Below are 21,203 nucleotides of genomic sequence, written 5' to 3'. Positions count from 1 at the left end.
TAACACATGTAGAAGTAAAATGTATGAAAATAGTAGCATAAAGGTCCAGATAGGAGAAATAGATGTGTGCTGTTTTAATGCTCTTATACCATACATGATGTGGAATAATAGCACTTGAAGGTAGACTGTGTTAAGTGAAAAATGTGTAATATAAGCCTTACAATGACCATTTAAAAAAATAGAGTAATAACTGACCAAGTAGCAAATGAGTAAAAAATGAAATAATAAAAAATACCCAGTCCAAAAAAAGGCAGAAAAAGAAGAAGGGAGCAAAGAATATATGGTACAAACAGAAAACAGATACCAAAAGGATGGATTTAAATCCAGCTATATTGATAATTACATTAAATGTGAATGGTCTAAATATCCCTGTTAGAGGGCAGAGAGTGTCAGATGGGATAAAAAGCAAGATCCAACTATCTATTGCCTACGATGCACCCATATTAAATAGAAAGCCTTAAATACATTAAAAGTATGGAGGAAGATATATCATGCTAACATTAATCACAGAAAGCTGGAGTGGCTGTATTTATATTAACCCAAAATAGATCTCACAGTAAAGAGTATTACAAAAAAGAACATTTCATAGTAAAGTGGTCAGTTCATCAAAAAGACATAAAACCTTAAATGTTTATGTGCATAGTAATACAGCTTCAAAATACATGAAGCAAAAACTGATAGAAGAGCATGCAGAAATAAACAAGTCTACAGTTACAGTTAGATTTCAACACTTCTCTGTCAATAATTGGTAGATAAATATATAGAATATCAGTAAGTTAAAGAAGATTTGAAGAAATCTTGAACTAATACTTTCAGCTTGAACTAATTAACATTTGTAGAGCACTCCACCCAATGAGAGCAGAAAGAATATATATTCTTTCAAGTATATATGGAGCATTTACCAAGATAGAAGGGCTATAAAGCTAACCTCAGTACATTTAAAAAGATTCATATTATACAGACAACACAGAAAATGGGAAAGGATTTGAACATAAAGAATATATACAGACAATAAGCAAATATAAAGAATCAGCAGGTGAAGAGATGCTTGACATTCTGAGTCATTAGTAAAATGCAATAGATCATAATGAGATACGACTATACACCTATTAAAATGTATAAAATTCAGAAGACTTAACCACACCAAATGTTGATAAGATGTGAACAACTGAAACCCTCATAAACTGCTTGGGAGAATATAAAAATAGCACAGCCACTTTGAAATACAATTTGGCAGTCCCTTGAAAAATGAAACATATACCCTCCATATGATCCAGCCATTCTATTCCAAGTATTTACCTGGGATAAATGAAAGCATGTGTGCATACAAAGACTTGTACATCATGACAGTTTTATTTGTAATAGACTCCAACTGGAAGCAACTCAAACATCCATCAACAGGTAAATGGCTAAGTAAATTTTGTTATTTTGTATCCATACAATGGAATACTACTCAGTAATAAAAAGGAATAAATCATTTATGCATAAGGCCTGGTTAGATCTCAAAATGAGTTGTGCTAAGGGAAAGAAGCTACCGCCCTTCCAAAAAAAGAGTGCGTATTCTATGATTTCAATTATACACAATTCTAGAAAATGCAAACTAATCGATAGTGACAGAACGCAGATCAGTGTCTAGGGGTGGGGTGAGTTTTGGTAAAGGGTATAGGATTGGGGAGATGACAAAGGGGCATCAGGAAATTTAGGGGTTGATGGATATGTTCATATCTTGATTGTGGGCATGGTTTGTGGGTATAAACATATGTCAAAACTTGTCAAATTATATATATTAATATGTGCAGTTTATTGTACATAAATTGCAATGAAATGAAACTTAAAATTTTTGCCTCAAAATGCTTGGAATGTTACTGAAGTTAGTTCTGGCTGATTAATACGGAGAGGGAAGTAAAAGTGGTGAGATATAAGGCAGCATAAGGAAAGTAAGAAGCTGAGAGGTATGGAGTCTACACCTCATCCTGAGAGTGATGACTGGGCTGCAGAGGGCAGCAGGAAGTGGAGGGGCCATCTCACCGTGGCTTCTGTTCTCACAGTAGAGAAAGCGGAGCCATATATTGAGAGTCAGGGAAAAAGGGTGTTGAGGCAAGAGGTTTGAGGGAGAGTTGAGAGTATAAATACTTATTGTGGGGAATGAGAAAAAACAGACTGGGGACATAGAAATAATTACTTAGCAGCATCAAGGTCCCTGTTAAGATGGACTGTCATGAAATTATAGTGGCATAAAGTCTGTAGTTTTGTTTGTCAGCATTCAGATACCCAGGTGGAGACAAGGAGAAAACAGGCAGCCGGACTGATCCAGGATGGGGCCTTTGTCAGGCGACTGTGATGAGGGGACAGTTGGCGAGAGTTGTGCAGATTAAAGGATGCAGCCGAAATGCTGGGAGCCTAGACACTGAGGGGAAAGGTAGGAAGTTGGCGTTATTTAAACATGCTGGAGCTTTGTAGATTCTTCCTCTCAGATGCGTCTGTACCTTACGCTAGTTGGAGCCACCATCCTCCCTCATCAAGATGACTGCAGAGGCTTTTTGCTTGTCTCCCTGCCTCTGGTCTTGAGTGTAGGATGTCAGCGTGGTGGCCGACGAGCACATGCTGTTTGGTGTTGAGCTGGCTGAGGAGCTGAGAGGCATACACAGTAGATGCTCCATGTGGATGACAGGCGACTTGGGATGAAGAAGACACCTGCCGGGAGCCCCTTAACTGAGTCTTGAGTTTTCCACAGGCAGAGCCCTCATCTCACTTTCAGGTCTGGCCTTGTCCCTGCTGGCATCTATGTTACTTCTCTCTGCTCCCAATGCTCCTTGAATTGTTCTTGGAGAAGTCTGTGGCCACCTTAATTTCCCTCCTTCCTGATGGGGGATATACATGTCCTGTCCTCTAGGAAGCCTAAATAATTCTTGACACTCAACCAGTTTTTCTAAAGCATTTCCCCTCCTGAATAACGAGTGTCCATTTTATCCTCACATTCTGTTCTTTCATTCACTTCAGGGGAACTTTATATCTGAAATAATTTTATGACTCAATTTATTGGAGTTGAAGATACCAGTGATCTTTTTGTTGGGTGATCTTTGTTTTCTGTATCTATCCCTTGATCTCTAATTGCTTTAGCCACTTTTTCCTTTTTTCTCTGCCTTCATTATGATTATGGGGGGCCTTTGTGGCATTGATTTGATGTTAAGCCATATCTATTCTTTTCCCTGCTAGTTGATTTCTTAGAGTCATAATGGCGTTGTTTTGGTCCTCAAATTATTTCCCCAGTTCTGTGGTCTTCCATTTTGGTTCATTCTGTTCATTCTTTCTTTCATTCTGTTCATTCATTCTTTCTTTCTTTCTCTCTCTCTCTCTCCTTCCTTCCTTCCTTCCTTCCCTCCTTCTCTCCTTCCCTCCCTCCCTTCCTTTCTTTCGTCTATCTATCTATCTATTTTAATTAAGGTATTGATATATACTCTTATGAAGGTTTCACATGAAAAACATTGTGGTCACTACATTCACCCATATTATCTCATTCAGTTCTTTTACCATCTCACCTTTGAGCTTACAAATGGGAATTGTATTCTGCTAGCCACTGTGTTGCCATAATATTTTTTTTCTTTCCTCGACCATCACTTTTCTCAGTTTGTGGCATATTCCTGCTCCTTTCTTTACTTCTGTGGTTTCTGCTGATGAATTTTTAAATAATTTTTGATAGGCTTGTTATTATTTTTGTTTGTTCATTGTTCTTAGGTATTAAAGTTTCAGCACTAATGCCTTAATCCACCATCTTAGCCTAGAACTCAAATCCATAGCAAAAATTTTATAAACACTGTATTGAGTGGTTTTCTCTTTGTGGACTTTTGATGTTACCATTATGTATTTTGATGAGAATGATAGCAATTTAATCTGGCAGAAAACCAGAATCACTGGCTCTATCTGTGCATATCTAATATAATTTCAACATGTTTATAAATTGGCCATAAAGTTACCATTTGTTGCCAGGAGGAACCTGATCACCCTTCATTTGTTTCTTCTGACTTCAGTAAAAACCACAGAATGTAGATTTCAAGGTGCCTTCGGTTACCACCTGAACCTTTATTTACCAACTGATGACATTTCCCCCACACCTTTTTAATTTTTTTTTGCCAGTGTGAGGGTGTTAGTTATGCACTGGTGAGTCAGCCACTCTATCGGTGGTATTTCTGCTTTCTGCATAAAGGTAACTTCTGCAGAGTGGTCCTCTAATAGATGTGGATACACCTGAAGGAAGACATTTTACAAGGAGACCTAACCCAGACCACCAGCCACGTGACTTGCCTTCCTTGCTGTTGGCCTGTTTTACACTGAATTGAAAGAAGGATGCATTAAAGTGGGATCTGTACTGACACAGCTGATTGAAACTTTAGAATTCTGTTTTGTCCCCAAGTCTTTTATACAGGTGTGACCCACCTAATAAATGTCTGCCATTCTGTCTGTGATATATTTTTTTAAGTTTTCATTGTAACATGCAATCACTAGGAAAATAACATCCTTTTTCTTTTTCTTTTTTTTTTTATTCAAGTATCATTCATATACAATCTTATGATGGTTTCACTTACACAGAACAGTGGCTCAGCATTCACCCATGTTATCAAGACCTCACCCGCTCCACTGGGGTCACTGTCTATCAATCTAGTAAGATGGTATAGAGTCATTAATTGTATTCTCTGTGCTCCACTACTGTCCCAGTGACCTACCTATGTTGTAATTGTGAATCGTACTGCCCCTTAATCCCCTTCTCCCTCCCAACCCACCCTCCCCAACCTTTCCCCTTTGGTAACCATTAGTCCCTTCTTGGTGTCTATGAGTCTACTGCTTTTATTGTTTCTTCTGTTTCACTTTGTTTTTAAATTCCACAAATGAGTGAAATCATTTGGTATTTGTCTTTCTCTGCCTGACTTATTTCACTGAGCATTATGCTCAGTATTATACCCTCTAGATCCATCCGTGTTGTTGCAAATGGCAGGATTTCCTTTCTTTTTAAGGCTGAATAAAATTCCATTGTATATACAATAACATCCTTTTTCTGATTACAATAGAGTTGAAATGCCTAGCACTACAATAATAACACACATGAAGAGTGGACAGTGATTTTTTTCTTTTTCACTGTTTTTCTTTTAGTTTATCACCTACTAGACTGCAAGGAATCCTGGTAGGTAAAGTGTTAAGCTTGATCTTCTTAAATTTTGCATATGAATAAGTTTTAAAAAATCCAAACTATATAGAAATACCATTTGACCCAGTAACTCTACTCCTATGAATTTACCCAAAGAAAATAACTTATCAGATTCAAAAAGACATATGCACCCCTATGTTTATCACAGCACTATTTACAGTAGCCAAGATACGGAAGCAACCTAAGTGTCCATCAGTAGATGAATGGATAAAGAAGAGGTGGTATATATACACAATGGAATTTGTTTATTTATTTGTTGAATTTATAAATTCAGCCATAATAATAAACAAATCCTACCATTTGCAACAACATGGATGGAGCTAGAGGGTATTATGCTCAGTGAAATAAGTCAGGCAGAGAAAGACAAATACCAAATGATTTCCCGCATTTGTGGAGTATGACAACAAAGCAAAACTGAAGGAACAAAATAGGAGCAGACTCACAGACTCTAAGAAGGGACTAGTGGTTACCAAAGGGGAGGGCGGGTGGGGAGGGAGGGAGAAGAGGATTGTGGGGTATCATGATTGGCACACATGGTGTGTGGGGGGTCACAGGGAAGACAGTGTAGCACAGGGAAGACAGTGTAGCTCAGAGAAGACAATAGGGACTCTGTGGCATCTTACTACACTGATGGGCAGTGACTGCATTGGGGTGGGAGGGACTTGATAATATGGGTGAATGTAATAACCACATTGTTTTTCTTGTGAAACCTTCGTAAGAGTGTACATCAATGATACCTTAATAAAAAATAAAAAAAGGAATTTAGGTAGAGGAACTGCTCCAGGAAGAGAGCTGTCACCATAGATAACTATATCTTAATGTAAACTAGGTGTGGTTGACTGGGAGGGAGGTGGCTAAATCTGTTAAATTCCTCTGTGTCTCATTGTTTCTGTGTAGACCAGCAGACATTTATTTACTAAACATTTACTTATTCAAAAAACAAAAGGTATGGATAAGGAAAAAAAAAGTTAGAGTTGGAAGTTTTAGTTTTAAGACTTGCAAAATTGCCATGAGCACATACCATCCTTATCCTTGTCACGTAACATCTGCCAGTTATTATAAGATCACTCTTTTCTGGAAAATGAAAAAAAAATCCAAACTGTACTAAAATGTGCAAGGGCCACTGTGAATAGTCTTCATCCAGTTTCAGATTTACCTTTAATTATTTGCTAGAGGAATTAAAGCCCCTTTTCCTTCTGTTCCTCCCTTCTTTCTTAATCCCCTTTGGCTATTTTACTTCACTTGGGAAACTTTACAGGGTTCTAATCTGTCTCCCTCTGCCAAGGGGATGGAAGTGGAGCAGGTCAGAAGGTGAAATAATTTGAGCACAGTTTCAGATCTAATAATCCCTTCAAACTCTATGTGGCATAGAGAGAGCATTCTATCTTTCTTGGCATAAGGAAATAGGCTGAGGTAAGTTTGAATAGCTCGGCCAGTCTGTTTGACTCCAAAGCCTCTTTTTTTCTTCACGAGACAAAGATTAATTTAAGGGGGAAAATCTGGTTTTGATAACGAGGAACAGTGCAATGCCCCGGTTTAAAAGCATGGTCTTTTAAGAAATTCAGATGGCTAACAGACACAAGAAAAGATGCTCCACATCACTAATCATCGTGGAAATGCAAAATAAAAGCCATTATGAGATATCACCTCACACCAGTAAGAACAGCCAGCATTGAAAAGTCTAAGAACAACAAATACTGGGCGGATGCAGAGAAAGGGGAACCCTCCTACAGTGCTGGTGGAAATGTCAGCTAGTTCAACCATTGTGGAAAGCAATATGGAGGTTCCTCAAAAAACTAAAAATAGAAATACCATTTGACCCAGGAATCCCACTCCTTGGAATTTACCCAAAGAATACAACTCAGATTCAAAAGGACATATGCACCCCTATGTTTATCACAGCGCTATTTACAAGAGCCAAGACATGGAAGCAACCTAAGTGTCCATCAGTAGATGAATGGATAAAGAAGATGTGGTACATATACACAATGGAATACTATTCAGCTATAAGAAGAAAACAAATCCTACCATTTGCAACATGGATGGAGCTGGAGGATATTATGCTCAGTGAAATAAGCCAGGCGGAGAAAGACAAGTGCCAAATGATTTCCCTCATTTGTGGAGTATAACATTGAAGCAAAACTGAAGGAACAAAATAGCAGCAGATTCAGACTCCAAGAAGGGACTAGTGGTTACCAAAGGGTAGGGGTGTGGGAGGGCGGGTGGGGAGGGAGGGAGAAGGGGATTGAAGGGTATTATGTTTAGTACACATGGTGTGGGGGATCACGGGGAGAACAGTGTAGCACAGAGAAGGCACATAGTGGATCGGTGACATCTTGCTGCACTGATGGACAGTGACTGCTTTGAGGTATGGGTGGGGACTTGATAATATGGGTAAATATAGTAACCACATTGTTTTTTCATGTGAAACCTTCATAAGAGTGTATATCAATAATACCATAATAAAAAATAATAAAAGCATGGTCTTTTGAGTCAGAAAGGCTTATAAGGAGGAAATTACTTAATTTCTCTGTGAGTTGGTTTCATCTGTAAAACAGTGGTAGTGAGCACTTTTTTTGGTGTGACTGTGGGCATGAGTTAGTATTACCACAAAATACTGGTTCAGTGTATGGCAGCTTAAAAAAGGTGTAACCACTAGAGTAGGTTCGGAAGTCAAAGTGTCTTAGTAACTTGCCTTGGAGTTCCTGATCCTGGATAGCCATTTGGTTCAGAGTGACTGGAGTTACTGTTTGGCTAAAATAAGGGATTCTGAAGGAATGATTCACAGTTGCTGAAAGAAATGTTGAAATAGGAGTCCCATGTATGTTAGGGTTGGGGTATGTTGATTTCATGAGGAATACAAGATAGATATGTTTCCTTAAATTTGATGCCATATTATTTTAGTCCAAGAGCCCTTGGTTAGCTCAGATTATCTCACTTAAAATGAGTTGCTTGAAGACTGTGGGGTCCCTTTATGGAACTAGAGGGCAGGGATGGCGGCACCTCCTTGGAACCAGAATGCTGTCAGAAACTGAAGGTGTTCATGTCATCTTTAGGAGTCTAATTTCTGGTTCTCTTTGTATTCTTTCTCTTCTTACAACATTCTACAATGTGGTTCAACATTTACACAGTTTAGTTCTTGAGAGTATTTGAATTGTTACTGGGCACTCCATTGGTCTAGTGTCCATCCTGGCCCATGTTGATAGGATCGTTTGTACTAAATGTGGTCACTGAGGCCTACCTCTTTAGCAGAAGATAGGGTTTGTAGAGACTAAGCCTGTAGTGAAGAGCAGGCGCAGAAAGGCTGTCCATTCATGTTTTTATAAAAGAAAAGTCTAGAAGTAGTCGTGTATTTTCTAAAGCTTGGTAGCCCTGTTTCTCAAACTGGGACTTCTGGAATTGCCTGATGGCAGAATGCCCCAATGGCATGCTAACTTTTTATGAGAAAATAATTCTCTTGAAAGTTGATCCTGTAAACTTAATAAATTTATAAGGCTGCTGTTATCACTTTCTAATAAATATTAAATGTTAATCTTCATCTTCCTTTGAATTTCTTCCAGAGGTATGAAGACTATGGGATGACTCCCCCATCAGGCCCATTGCCAAGGTACAGTCTTCAGGAAACTATGTGTTCGGACTTCCTCACATAGGCTGTTTTTCAAATTTTGTAAACTCCTTTCTTTTAGCTAATATGAGCAAATTGCAAAACTCAGTTATGTGTTTTCTTGATCTAACCAGAAGAGAAAAAAAGTTGGAATTTAAGTTTTTCCAGTAATGACAGACTAGATAATTTGCTGAGGACAACTGGAAAAGCTAGACGGGATTTTAAAATAAAAAACAAAATCCAGATAGCTAACAGGGCAGGGATGCAGTATGGGGCCAAGATCCGGGAAATCCAGAGAGGTGAGCTCTGCCTTCTGGGCACATCCTTCAGGGGAATCTGCTCGTTCTGGAGAAGGTGGGTGCGAAGCTGAGCAAAACTTGACAGACTCACGGGGTTTGGAGTCTTGAAAATGCAGCATATCAAAAGCTGTGGGATACATCTAAAGCCATGGTTAGGGGGCTTTGGCGCCTTAGATGAGTCAAAATGTACTTGAAAAGAAAAATGTTGAAAAAAATCAATGATCTAAGCATTTATCTTAATATTAAGGAAAGATTGAGTTAAACCTAAAGGAATTAGAAGAAAGGAAATAATAAAAATAAGAATAGAAATGATTGGGGTAGAAAACAAATATCATAATAGAGAAGATCAGCAAAGCTAAAAGTTAAGTCTTTGAAAAAAGCTAATAAAATTGATAAACCCCTGAGAGCCTGATCAAAAATCTGTGTAACATTATCAACAAGGTGGATGCAAAAGGATGTGTTAATCCAGATCTTACAGAAATTAAAAAGATTTTGACATATTTTAGAAAGACCAATTTTTAATAGATTTTACAGACATTAAGGTTTTTCTGACCACATTTTTGTTATAAACTTGACATGGAAGAATTCCTGGAAAGAGAAAACTTGAATAGTTATACAATTAAAGAAATCAAAATCATTATTAAAATTCTTCCCACAAAGAAAACTCTGGGCTCAGGTGGCTTCTACGGTGAATTCTACCAAAAATACTGAAGGAAGGAATAGTTCCAAAGTTGCACAAACTAATGAAGAATAGGAAAAGAGAAAACACTACTCCCCCTCGTACTGGGTGACTGGCCTAACCTTGATACCAAGCCCAAGGACATTGCAAGAAAGGAATCATTAAGGGCTGGTTTCACTCATGAACATAGAAGCAAAAAAATGGAAACTTAATATCAGCAAACAGATCTGGTAATATATAAAAAAAAGACATCACTTCACAGCCAAATTGAATTTATTCCAGCAATGCAAAGGTGATTTAACATTAAAAAACAAAACGGACCCATCTCATTCACTCTTGAGAACCTTTCAGGGTCTAAACTATTTTCATCATAATAACAAGGTGGTGTGTGACGTTTTTCATCGCAGAAAGACGTTTGCACTGAGGTACAGAAGCGGTGGTGGTGAAACCGCTCGGGCCTCTGCCTGAGTCCGGGCAAGACGTTTGCACTGAGGTACAGAAGCGGTGGTGGTGAAACCGCTCGGGCCTCTGCCTGAGTCCGGGCAGTGGCGCCCGACTGAGTAGCCAGGATATCCTTCCCTGCTGTGCAGTCACAGTTTTTACAAATGCCAGCTTTATGTTAGTGTGTTCTTGATGAAGTAGTAAGAACTATAAAGCTTATTAAACCTAGACCCTTGAATGTTTAATAGTTTGCGGGACAAAGAGGGTAGACATGTAAAGCACTCAGGTGATAAGGAGGTTGGAAGGAAAAGCACTTGATCAGGTGTCTGAGTTGTGAACTGCACTGAACTAACTCCTCCGTGTGTTTTGCTTGAACAAACAACAAGCAAATGTTATTTCTGACTCGGCTGTTTGGCAGGAACTGTCTGGAAAATGAAGGAAGGGAGCCTGTCACTTCAAGAGAAACAACTGACAGAATTTGTTGCCAATGAGAAACTTGAGCTTTCAAGTGACAATTAGAATTTGGGAAACTTTTGTTTATTAGTATGCACTTGACACCTTCCTAGTACTTGAAAACTTTCCTGCTGAGCTTGGTGGTAACATTAATGTCATTTTTTGAGACCGTAAAATGAAATGTATCAGTATCTAGAAAGTCTGCATAAGTCAGTGAACCGAATATTTTCTAAATGGTCAATGTCATAAAATCATAGATGGGTCCATTCAAAGTGCAAGATAGACCAATGGGTTTTAATGTAACAGAATATGGGAAGTTCATTGATGTCTGAGATCCAAGTGCTACCAACTTTTTTTTTTTTTTTTTTTTTTTTAGGGCATCTCTCATATTTATTGATCAAATGGTTGTTAACAACAATAAAATTCTGTATAGGGGAGTCAATGCTCAATGCACAATCATTAATCCATCCCAAGCCTAATTTTCGTCAGTCTCCAATCTTCTGAAGCATAACGAACAAGTTCTTACATGGAGAACAAATTCTTACATAGTGAATAAGTTACATGGTGAACAGTACAAGGGCAGCCATCACAGAAACTTTTGGTTTTGCTCATGCATTATGAACTATAAACAGTCAGTTCAAATATGAATACACATTTGATTTTTATACTTGATTTATATGTGGATACCACATTTCTCTCTTTATTATTTTTAATAAAATGCTGAAGTGGTAGGTAGATACAACATAAAGGTAGAAAACATAGTTTAGTGTTGTAAGAGAGCAAATGTAGATGATCAGGTGTGTGCCTGTAGACTATGTGTTAATCCAAGCTAGACAAGGGCAATAAAACATCCACATATGCAGAAGATTTCTCTCAGAACAGGGAGGGTGAGGTTCTAAGCCTCACCTCTGTTGATCCCCAATTTCTCACCTGATGACCCCCCTGCGACTGTGCCTGTCTTAGGTTGTTCCTCCCTTGAGGAATCTTACCCGTCTCTGGCTAACCAGTCATCTTCCGGGGCAAGTGCTACCAACTTTTAAGGAAACCTTTGAGTTTTGGTGCAGAATCAAAGAAGAATATTTAACTGAAATAGTATTTGAATATGATCTGAAAAGGCTATTAAAATATTCCTCCCATTTCCAACTATATATTTATGTGAGGTCAGATTTTCTTTTTAAAATAACTTAAGGCAGCTGATTGAATACAAAGTATGTAAAAATTCAGATGTTGTCTATTAAGGAAATTTCAAAAAGAGGAAAAAACTTTTCTCAGTAAAATTTTTTCTGCATTGGGGTTGAAAAATAGTTTTCATGACAAATGTTAATGTGGAATATATTTAACACTTTTTCTTGAAGTGCTTAAATTTTTTTTCAGTTTTAATTTTGAATGCAATAAATATCTATCGATACAACACACAGAAACAAAAATTCTTGGGAGTTCTCCATTTTTATGAGTGTAAAAAGGTCTGAGGCCTAGAAGTCTGAGAACTACTGCCTTACAGCACTGGTTTTCAGCCTTGATGAACATTAGGGTCACCAGTGGAGCTTTACAGGCTACCAACATGTGGGTCCCCCTCTAGAGATTCTGTTATAATTAGTCTGGGGTGAGGTGGGAAATGAGGGCTTTTAAAAGCCCCCCAGGTGATGCTACTGTGCAGCCAAGGTGGAAAGCCACCCTCAGATACTGAGAGGAACAGGCCCTGGAACCTGACTGGGTCTTGTTTTGGTCTGTAAACCAAACCATTTCTTCGGTCCATCCACAGAGATGTGTCAAGCGTCAGCTTTGTTCTGGGCACTGTTGTTAGCCCTGGGGACATGTCCAGAGCAAACGGAGCAAGTGTAGGCCCTCAGGGAGCTCGTGTTCCGAGGGAGGAGAGGGGGGACAAGCCAATGGGCAAACAGGTCTTGTCTTCCTGCAGGGCTGAGGGTGGCCTAACAAAACAGCAGAGCTGGGTGAGGTGTGGTCCTGATGCTTGTATGGTTTGCCCTCAGACCAGGTTTTGGCCCGGGTTTGCTGCAGTCTTCAGAGCTGGGGCCTCCGGAGCCTCAACAGCCACAGGCATCGGCTGAAGCCCCGTTTGCCGCCCGAGGGATCTACTCTGAGGAGGTGCCATCGGTGGCCCGTCCTCGGCCTGTCGGGGGCACCACAGGTACATGTGGCTATTTTGTTTGCATTTCTGAACTAGAGGATGCTTGCTCTTTGGCTAAATTCTAGCAGAACACATTGTAGACTTCCCAGAGCACCAGTGTCCCAGTGCGCAATGGCCTCTTTGCTGTAAGAGGTACAGTCCCTGTGGCCTGGCGTAGAGGTCGGGCAGTGGGGGCGGAGAGAGGAAGTTGAGATCTGGGACTGAAGACCTCCGATTTGTTCCTGAACCACCATCTCGAGAGCAGTCATCTCCCTTCACGTGGAATTCTGAGCCCACTTCTTCCAGGGAAAATGTTTCTGAATTCTTGTGGTAAACTGAAAGATCTGTTTCTGAGCACTTATTACGGCATTAAAATAAGTTTTTGTTTTAAAGAAGGTAATTTTCAAACAATCAAAACAAAGAGACTCATACATACAGAGAACAAACTTGAGGTTGCCATGGGGAAGGGGCGTTAGGAGATGGGCAAAGTAGGTGAAGGATAAAGAGGCACAAGCTTCCATTATAAAATTAATAAGTCACTGGGACGAAAGGTACAGCATGGTGAGCACAGTCATTGATACTGTGATAAGTTTGTATGGTGACAGACGGTAACTACACTTATCATGGAGACATTTCATGATACATGTAATTGCCGAATCAGCATGTTATACACCTGAAACCAATATAACCAATTGTATATCAACTATACTTCAATGAAAAATAAAAAAAAGAAGGCACTTTTCTGGCTTGTAATAAGCAACTCTAAAAATTGCCAGACAGTGACTGGGGGAAGATTTTTGTTTTATTTGGTTACTTCTTGGGGGGGGGTGCACCACTGTTCTCTCCTTGAACCTCACCTCCCTCTTTTTTTCCCCTCTGCTTTTGTTAATACCATCTTCTTCCTTTTTTAAAATTTCCTTGTCAGTTTTTTCATGCCTCCCTGCCTGAGGCCTGCTGTCACTCACGTGGGCAGAGTCTGAGGTGGAGGGACTGGGGGTTGCTGATGTCTGTGTGGAACTTTCCTTTCTGCCCTTCTTTCAAGCCATCATTAAGGCTTGATTGAGTAAAGAACAATTTTAGTGTCATTTGTGGGTAACAGGCACAGCTTTTTACTTGATAATTCAACAATGGAAGGTCATATGTTCTAAAGTGGCCCTCTAGTTCTTTGTTAGGCCTTAGTACTGGAACATGGCGTTTCTTTACTTCTAGTATTTAGGTTTTCCTTAATTACCTATTGGAATTGAAATAAAAATCTATATCAGAATATCCCTACTTAAATTCTTTATGTTCTTAAAAGAATATAGTTTAAAGTGTACAGTTTCTGGAAATTTTGAAGCCAGAAAGAAAATAAATCTTAAGAAAATTCTAAAATATACTTAATCAGTTATCTGAGAAACATCACGCATGATTTGGTTTTTCTTCATGAAAGTATAGTATCTAGTATACTAAATGCAAAGATACAGGGATTTTTTCAAACCACAGTTAAAGTTTAGAGATTACAAGTTTCACATATTGAGTTTTGCTTTTAAGAGATGGAGCTACAAACACTTGTGTTTTAACAATGTAACTACTCTTAGGTTGAGAGGAAAATCTAACTCATTTTTGTCACTTTTTGAGATGCATGTAAAAATTTGAGAAAAGGTGGGACCCTCAGAATTTTCTTAAAGCAAAAAAAAAAATGTGTTCTGAATCGGGTTTCCTCAGTAATTACATCTAGATTAGGAATAAACTTATTTTCAGAAAATGAAAAAAAGAAAAAAATACATTTGTCTTAGAGTCTTCTGGGAGTTTTGTGTTAATAGTTGAACCCAGAGCAAATCCTTTTCAAGTTCGGTAGCTGCTTGATGTTTGTGAGGGATTCATCCTGAGATTTTTGTAAATCCCTTTAATTTTCTAATCCTGTTGTACTTTTTAATTGCTTTACCTAATTGGTCCAATAGAAGTGCAGGTGGACCAGCCAAGAGATCCCCTTCAGAGCCATAATGAGCAACACTGCTTGTAGTTGACACAGTCCAGCATGGTGAGCTGAGATTCTTATATGGCAGCTGATTGCTCTGCCCCATCAGTTTACCTGAGATCCAGAGTTGTACCCCCAAATTTCAAATTACTGTTTCATGTCATAAAAACTTCATCTCATGAATAGCTGATACTGCAAATGCTGTACTTGTGAATGGTGTTCAGTGTTCCTAATGTATCTGTGTAGTTAAAGATCCTGAGCAATTTCTGTTTCTTATACAGCTCTGCATACTATGAGAAATACTTGAAGTTCATTTTAACCCATCTTTCTGTGTTTTATTACAAGGGGTCAGAGTCATTCATTTTTCCTGTTCGTTTCTTTACCCTCCTGTTTGAAGGTTTAGTGAGAGAACCCATTACATGTTAAATCACTTACTTTGCTACACTCTTAACTTTCTGGAGAGTATAGACCTTTATGTCATCAAGAAACTAGTTTAGGCCAATTCTAAACTTGTAATAATTGGTAGATAATGGTCCGTTAATAGTCTTCTAGTCATTTCTTGTGTTTTTGCATTGTTGGTCAGTCAACAAAAGAAATAATGTATATGATACCCTACGGGATTCCCTCTGCTTCACAGCTGCTTCAGGTATATTCTTTTTTAATCCAGAAGAAGATAGAAATTGTATATATGAAACATTGGAAAGGAAGTTATTTTCTAATAATTTCTAAAATTAAGAGATTAATTCATAAAAATTTGTGATGAAAAAGTATTGATATACTAGAAAAGTTACTGTTTCACCTATGTAAAATCAATATATATGTCTAAAAATTATGAAAAGCAAAAGGAAAATAGTATCTAGGTAAAATTTACAGCAGATATGACCAAGAAGTATTTTTATTATAGAGGATGGCTCATATAAATTGATGAATGTGCAAATTTCATTAGATAAATGGACAAAAGACAGGAAGAAAGAATTCACAAAAGAAGTGTGTGTGTGTGTGTGTGTATCATATGAAAGGTAAACAGGTTTGAAAATGATTGAAGAATTGCAAATTAAAGTCATGATGAGGCACCATTTCAACTATGAAATTATTTTCGTAATGTGGTCTGATACAATTAATATCTAGTTTCTTAATCTGTATAAGGGCAATAATAATATTAGCACTCACCTCCTGTGGATGTTTTCATGATTAAAGAAGGTAACGGATGTAAAGTGCTCAAAATAGTGCTTGGCATATCATAAACTTTCAATGAATATTAGCCGCCTTTACTATTATTACTACATTATTCCAGTGGTGGTGTAAATCATTAAATGTTTGCAGAGCTGCTTAACAATATGACTCAGCCTTTAATTTGGTAATTCCTCTTCTGGGAAGGTAGGTTCCCCCCTCTGCAAAAAAATCCAAAACGTTGCAGAAAAACTACATGTGCGAAAATGTTTATCGGAGCGTTATTCATCACAGCAGGAAATTGTTCCCTAAATACCCAGGAATAAGGGCATCATGAGTACATCTATTACAATGTACAGCCATTTAAAATGAAGAGCTCTGAAAGAACCAGAAAAAGGGAACTTAAGACTTCCCGATTGCCTGCTGTGTATGGTACTTGACCTATTTCATTTCCTTTTAATCCTTGAAATAACATCATGAGGTAGATTTTTTTTTTTATCCCAATTTGAGAAGTGAGGCATTAAGGCTTTGTGGGAGTTGTAAGCGGGTGTTCAGGGTCACAGGGCTGGTCTGTGGCTGGGCTGGAAGGCAAACTCAGGCTTGCTGGGTGCAGTGGCCCACTTGAGTCATGGGGGAAGCCTGTGCTGTGTCATCAAGTAAACAGAGCAAGACACAGAATCACATCTGAATTCCAATTTCAGCTATGGTTGTGGCAGTAACACAGAGGTTTCTCCCTGTTCAGTTGTCTGAGCCCTTGTACACGACGGGGAACACTGTGCTGCATTTTTGTCCTTTGCGAGATTTGCTCAAACAAGGTTTATTGGGCAGACAATACTGATAGTCCTAATAATTTTGATACTGTTGTGAATCTGCACTAACTAGCAGGAGCTCCTGCAGAGGACAGTTGCTCTGTCAAGAGCCTAGAAGGTTTTTTCCGACCTTTAGTTTTTAGTGGTCATTATATATCCAGGTAAAACTATGGAGTTCCTTTTTTAAAAAAAACACATTTGATAAATGGAGGCTGTTAATTAGACCACTAGAGTAGAAGACAAAGATGGAGAGAGCCTCACCTCTCTGTATTCTGAGCCTCTGTAGACCAGTCTGAGCATCATAGATGGAGTTCGTGATCCTAGGAGCATTTGGAAAACAGGTTATCTTATTTCACAATGCTTAAAGATCACTTTATTCCTCCTTAATCTGCAGAATAGGGAGAAACAGCCGTATAACGAAAGTTGTGGAGGGAGGACTATCTGTTGTTCAAAGCCTGGCCTTCGTAGCCATGCAATGCCATGGCGTGTCTAACTGTGGGAGAAGTTGCTGCTAGAGCCTTCTGGCTTTGCTGTCAGCACACCTCACCGAGGAGGTGGGGTGGGTGGCTTTAAAATTTTAGTTGTGACATAGCTAAGTTATGGAAATGATGTGTGAATATAATGAAAATAAATTTAACATTCTGAATTCAAATAAATATGCACCCTGCCTTTTAAGGAAAAAAGCTGATTGTATTTTCAGCAGTTTCAGCTGCTTTATGGATCCAAAACCTTTCATTCCTTTCTTCTGAAGAAATAAGCTCATCCTTATTTGTAACCTGTACAGTAATGAGTGGAAGGGCCCTTATTAGACCCTGTATCCCCAGTCCTTTGATGTGTAGCAAAGAAAAGAGCATCACAGTCAGCCATTGCACTGAGAGGACGTGAAAGCCCACAAGCCGAGAAGCTCTTGGTCTGTTTTAGGAAATGTCATTCTCTGGAGATAGAGATAGAACTGGTGCCATGTTTGAGCAGTGCTCGTATCCCTCGCCCCGGAGGGCATGCCATGGTCAGAGCCCACGTGTCCCCCTGGGCGGCCTCGCCTCCCCTACAAGTGCTGACCAGGCCGTCCCACCATGTTCTTTCAGGCCCCCAGATCCAGCACCTGACGCAGGTGGGGATTGCGAGCAGGATTGGAGCCCAGCCAGTGGAAATCCCGCCAAGCAGAGGCGGTCAGTGTGGGGGACCAGGCTGGCCTTTGCACGGGGAGGAGGAAGCAGGCCGAAGAGAGGCTGTGAGTATCTTGTGTTTGGGTCATCGTGGAAAATCCAGACATAATCACTTAATTTAGCTGCTTTTGCTTCCGCTTTGGGGATCCCTTTTTAAGACCTACATAAAGAAAAGTTTTAACCTCACTTTTTTTTCCTGAGTGTATTTTTGCTTATAGTGTTTAGACAGTAAATTCCCTGTGACCTAGAGTGGGAGAATATTGGCATTGAACTTTGGGAAAGTATGTAATTTTTTTTGAGGCGTATTTCAGGCCTAAAGTACTGAAAGCAATATTCATTACAGAAAATCTGAACAAACACCTCAGTAACACTTTAAATTTTTCAAAAATTTTTTTATTGTAGAATACATGTAACATAAGATTTACCATCTTAGCCATTTTTAAGTGTACAATTCACTGGTTTTAAATACATTCATAGTGTCACGCAGCCATCCCCACCGTCCATCTCCATAGCTCTTTGCATCTTGTAAAACTGGAACTCTGTACTCAGGAAACTCCAACTCCCGCATTCCACCTCTGCCTCAGCTCCCAGCACCCCCCCTTCTACTCCTTGTCACTGTGATTTTGACTTTTAAGTAGCGACTGAACCTGAAGGTAATTAAAATGGTGGATTTTCTCTTTGGTGTTGTCACTATACAAATATTCATAACTTACATACCCACTTGCTCACCATTTGTGCTTTATTGCGGGTTTATAACTGTCGTTTCTGTGATGACCACCACCAGTAGATGCTTTTGCCCATGAGCACACAGTTTGGGGCACTTCAAGCCTTGGGGTTTGTTTTGGAGGCTTCTCATCACTCTGAGCATTCCTCAGTAAGAATGGAATCGATATGGGCACAGGTGATTTCTGCAAGTGCTTTCCTTTGTTGTTCTCAAGAATTTTATATTCATTTTATGAATCTGAAAATGCAAACCAAAATAATACTTTTTGTTTTATCTTTATCACTGTGCCACAACTTTCACTGTATTTACATATCTTTCCAGCAGATACATTAAATTCCTTTCATGACTGGATGAAAAGGTTTCTCATTAACTTTAGGATGTAATTTTTCCCCAAAAGATAACATTGTCATGCATTGTAATCTTAGGAATCTGCTTTACATTTGCTGACAGTTTTGTTTTTCTGCCTTCCTTGTGCTCAAGTTAGTTTCATGTGGTGGTTTGTATTTTTCTATCAAATCCAATGTTTGCTTTAGAAAACCTCTTTATCAGTATGGGGAAAAGTGGAACGTGGAATATTCTAGGGCTTGCATGCCATGTTTGCCAGGCTAGTAGCTCACTCTTAGCATCAGTGAAACCACAGATTTGGTGCTCATATATATATGCAAAGAGAAATTTTTCAGCGAAAAGGATACGAAAAAAAAAATCACTGAAAAGTATAGTAGTTCTTGTCAGATGAACATAGCAATTTATATTTATTATATGCAAATATGAGCAAAATGGCTTTATGTTTTAGTGCAGAAACTTTTTAAAGAAAAGGCTATACAGAGCGCTGGATAGACACACAGACAAATCAAATGGAAAATGTGTAATGATGTTCGTGTTCTGTGGTCCCAGCATGTGTCCCGTGGACACCCTCCTTGGGTGGCAGAAAGACAGTTCTTGTCAGAGCCTCTGCCTGTCCCTGCTTGTCTCTCCCAACTTTCAGATCCTTATCTGACCTGTCACCTCCCTGGGGGACTCCAGGGCCCTACCTGTTCTCCCCGTGGGCCACTCACTTCCACACACACAGGCACAGGGACTTGACCAACCAGATCTTTTCCGTCTTTAAGCAAGTATTTATTAGGCACCTAAGTTCACAGGTTTCTTTGTACCCTGAGCAATTTCTGCAGTTACTGTCTGCAGCCCAGTCTCAGGGGGCCCTTCCGGAGGGCTGAGTTGTTGGGTGGGAGATGGGTAGAAGAAGGCCCAGGTGAGTGCCCATTACCAGTTTGGATTTGATTTTCCCTCCTGTTCTTGCGTGGGAAATACAGTAATGTTTGCCCGTGTTTTTTTAGACACACATGCTCGGACATCAAGAGTATTCCTCACCGCTGTTCCAGGTGCCAAGGACTTCAGGCAGGGAGCCCTCAGCTCCTCCTGGGAACCTCCCGCACCGGGGGCTGCCGGGGGCTGGGCTCGCCTACGCCGCCAGCTCCACGGAAGACCTGCAGCCCAGCCACTCCTCAGCCTCCCTCATCAAAGCGATCCGCGAGGAGCTCCTTCGGCTCTCCCAGAAACAGACCACCGTGCAGAACTTCCACAGCTGATCAGCCTCACCATGCAGATTTGCCAAGTATCTGCTTCCCGTGGAAGCAAGACCGAAAGGAACGCAACTGAGTGGGTGTTTGTGGGAGGACAACATCTCCTGGGCTAGGAGCCCCTGTAAGAGAGCAAGTTGCAATTTTAGAAAATGCCATAAGTCACATGACAGCTCATGATGTTTTTAATAAGTTGGCAATTTTGTGGCCACTTGGGTTCAGTGGAAATTTATATACTTTTGGCCAAAAGCCAGCACACTTCATGAAGACAAACCACAAACCTAAGCTAACAAAACTACTAAGTCTCCTTTTTAAAGGCAAACGATGAAAATCTGTCAGTGGTACAGGGATTAAAGGAGCCCAGCATTTCCGTGGGAAGATGTGATTCAGACTGGCTTGGTTGATGAACCTGCTGCTTTGTTTTCTGAGAAGAGATCTGAAGACATTTTATTAACAGCTCGATTTCCCTCTTTTTCTCCATAGGAACTCATTTTAATAGTAATATTGACAGGAAGAACGCCAAGACGGTTGGGGAATAAAAAAAGTTACTAGTGAGAAACCAAATGATAGCTTGTAGGGCCTGGTGATTCGAGACAAAGCCATCATCTGCATTTTTCCTTCTGGTGCTGCAGCTCCACGGGCCCCTCACCTTTAAGTCTGTGAAATGCAACTTTGGCTTTTACAATGGAAGATTACATTGAAGGCTTCATTTGTTCTAGAAAGGAAAAACCCTCCTATGTGGAGAATAAAAGCTTACTATTTATTTGGTTATTCAAAATGCCTATCAAAGTTTAGATTTACATTCTTAATGGTATTTGCTGTTTATTAGTTGGCACATGAACCTACTGATGGCATCCTGTTTCGGCACAAACCAAGGCCAGTCCTATAGAATGAGGCTTTCAAGAGGTCCTACCTAGTCCTTGCACTTGGCTGAGGAGTTACTCCCAAATTATGTTTGAATGAGAAAGCTTACGTGAGCAAAAGTTATTTATAAAA

General features: G+C 39.5%; 1 protein-coding gene across 1 annotated transcript in view; it reads left to right on the top strand.

The window, feature by feature from the left end:
• KIAA1549 (KIAA1549 ortholog) overlaps positions 1-20,970 on the top strand; it is a 125,241-nt gene extending 104,271 nt beyond the window's left edge. Inside the window, exons 17-20 of the mRNA XM_057504802.1 lie at positions 8,761-8,807; positions 12,668-12,825; positions 17,826-17,971; positions 19,965-20,970. Coding sequence (XP_057360785.1) covers positions 8,761-8,807; positions 12,668-12,825; positions 17,826-17,971; positions 19,965-20,216 — 603 coding nt within the window. The 3' untranslated portion in view covers positions 20,217-20,970. The remainder of the gene's footprint in view (positions 1-8,760; positions 8,808-12,667; positions 12,826-17,825; positions 17,972-19,964) is intronic.
• The last annotated feature ends 233 nt before the right edge of the window (positions 20,971-21,203 follow it).

Source organism: Manis pentadactyla, chromosome 7 (assembly GCF_030020395.1).
Source record: "Manis pentadactyla isolate mManPen7 chromosome 7, mManPen7.hap1, whole genome shotgun sequence".
Classification (NCBI taxonomy): Eukaryota; Metazoa; Chordata; class Mammalia; order Pholidota; family Manidae; genus Manis; species Manis pentadactyla.
The sequence above is the reverse complement of the archived record's forward strand: the minus strand, read 5'-3'. Positions and strand labels throughout refer to the sequence as shown.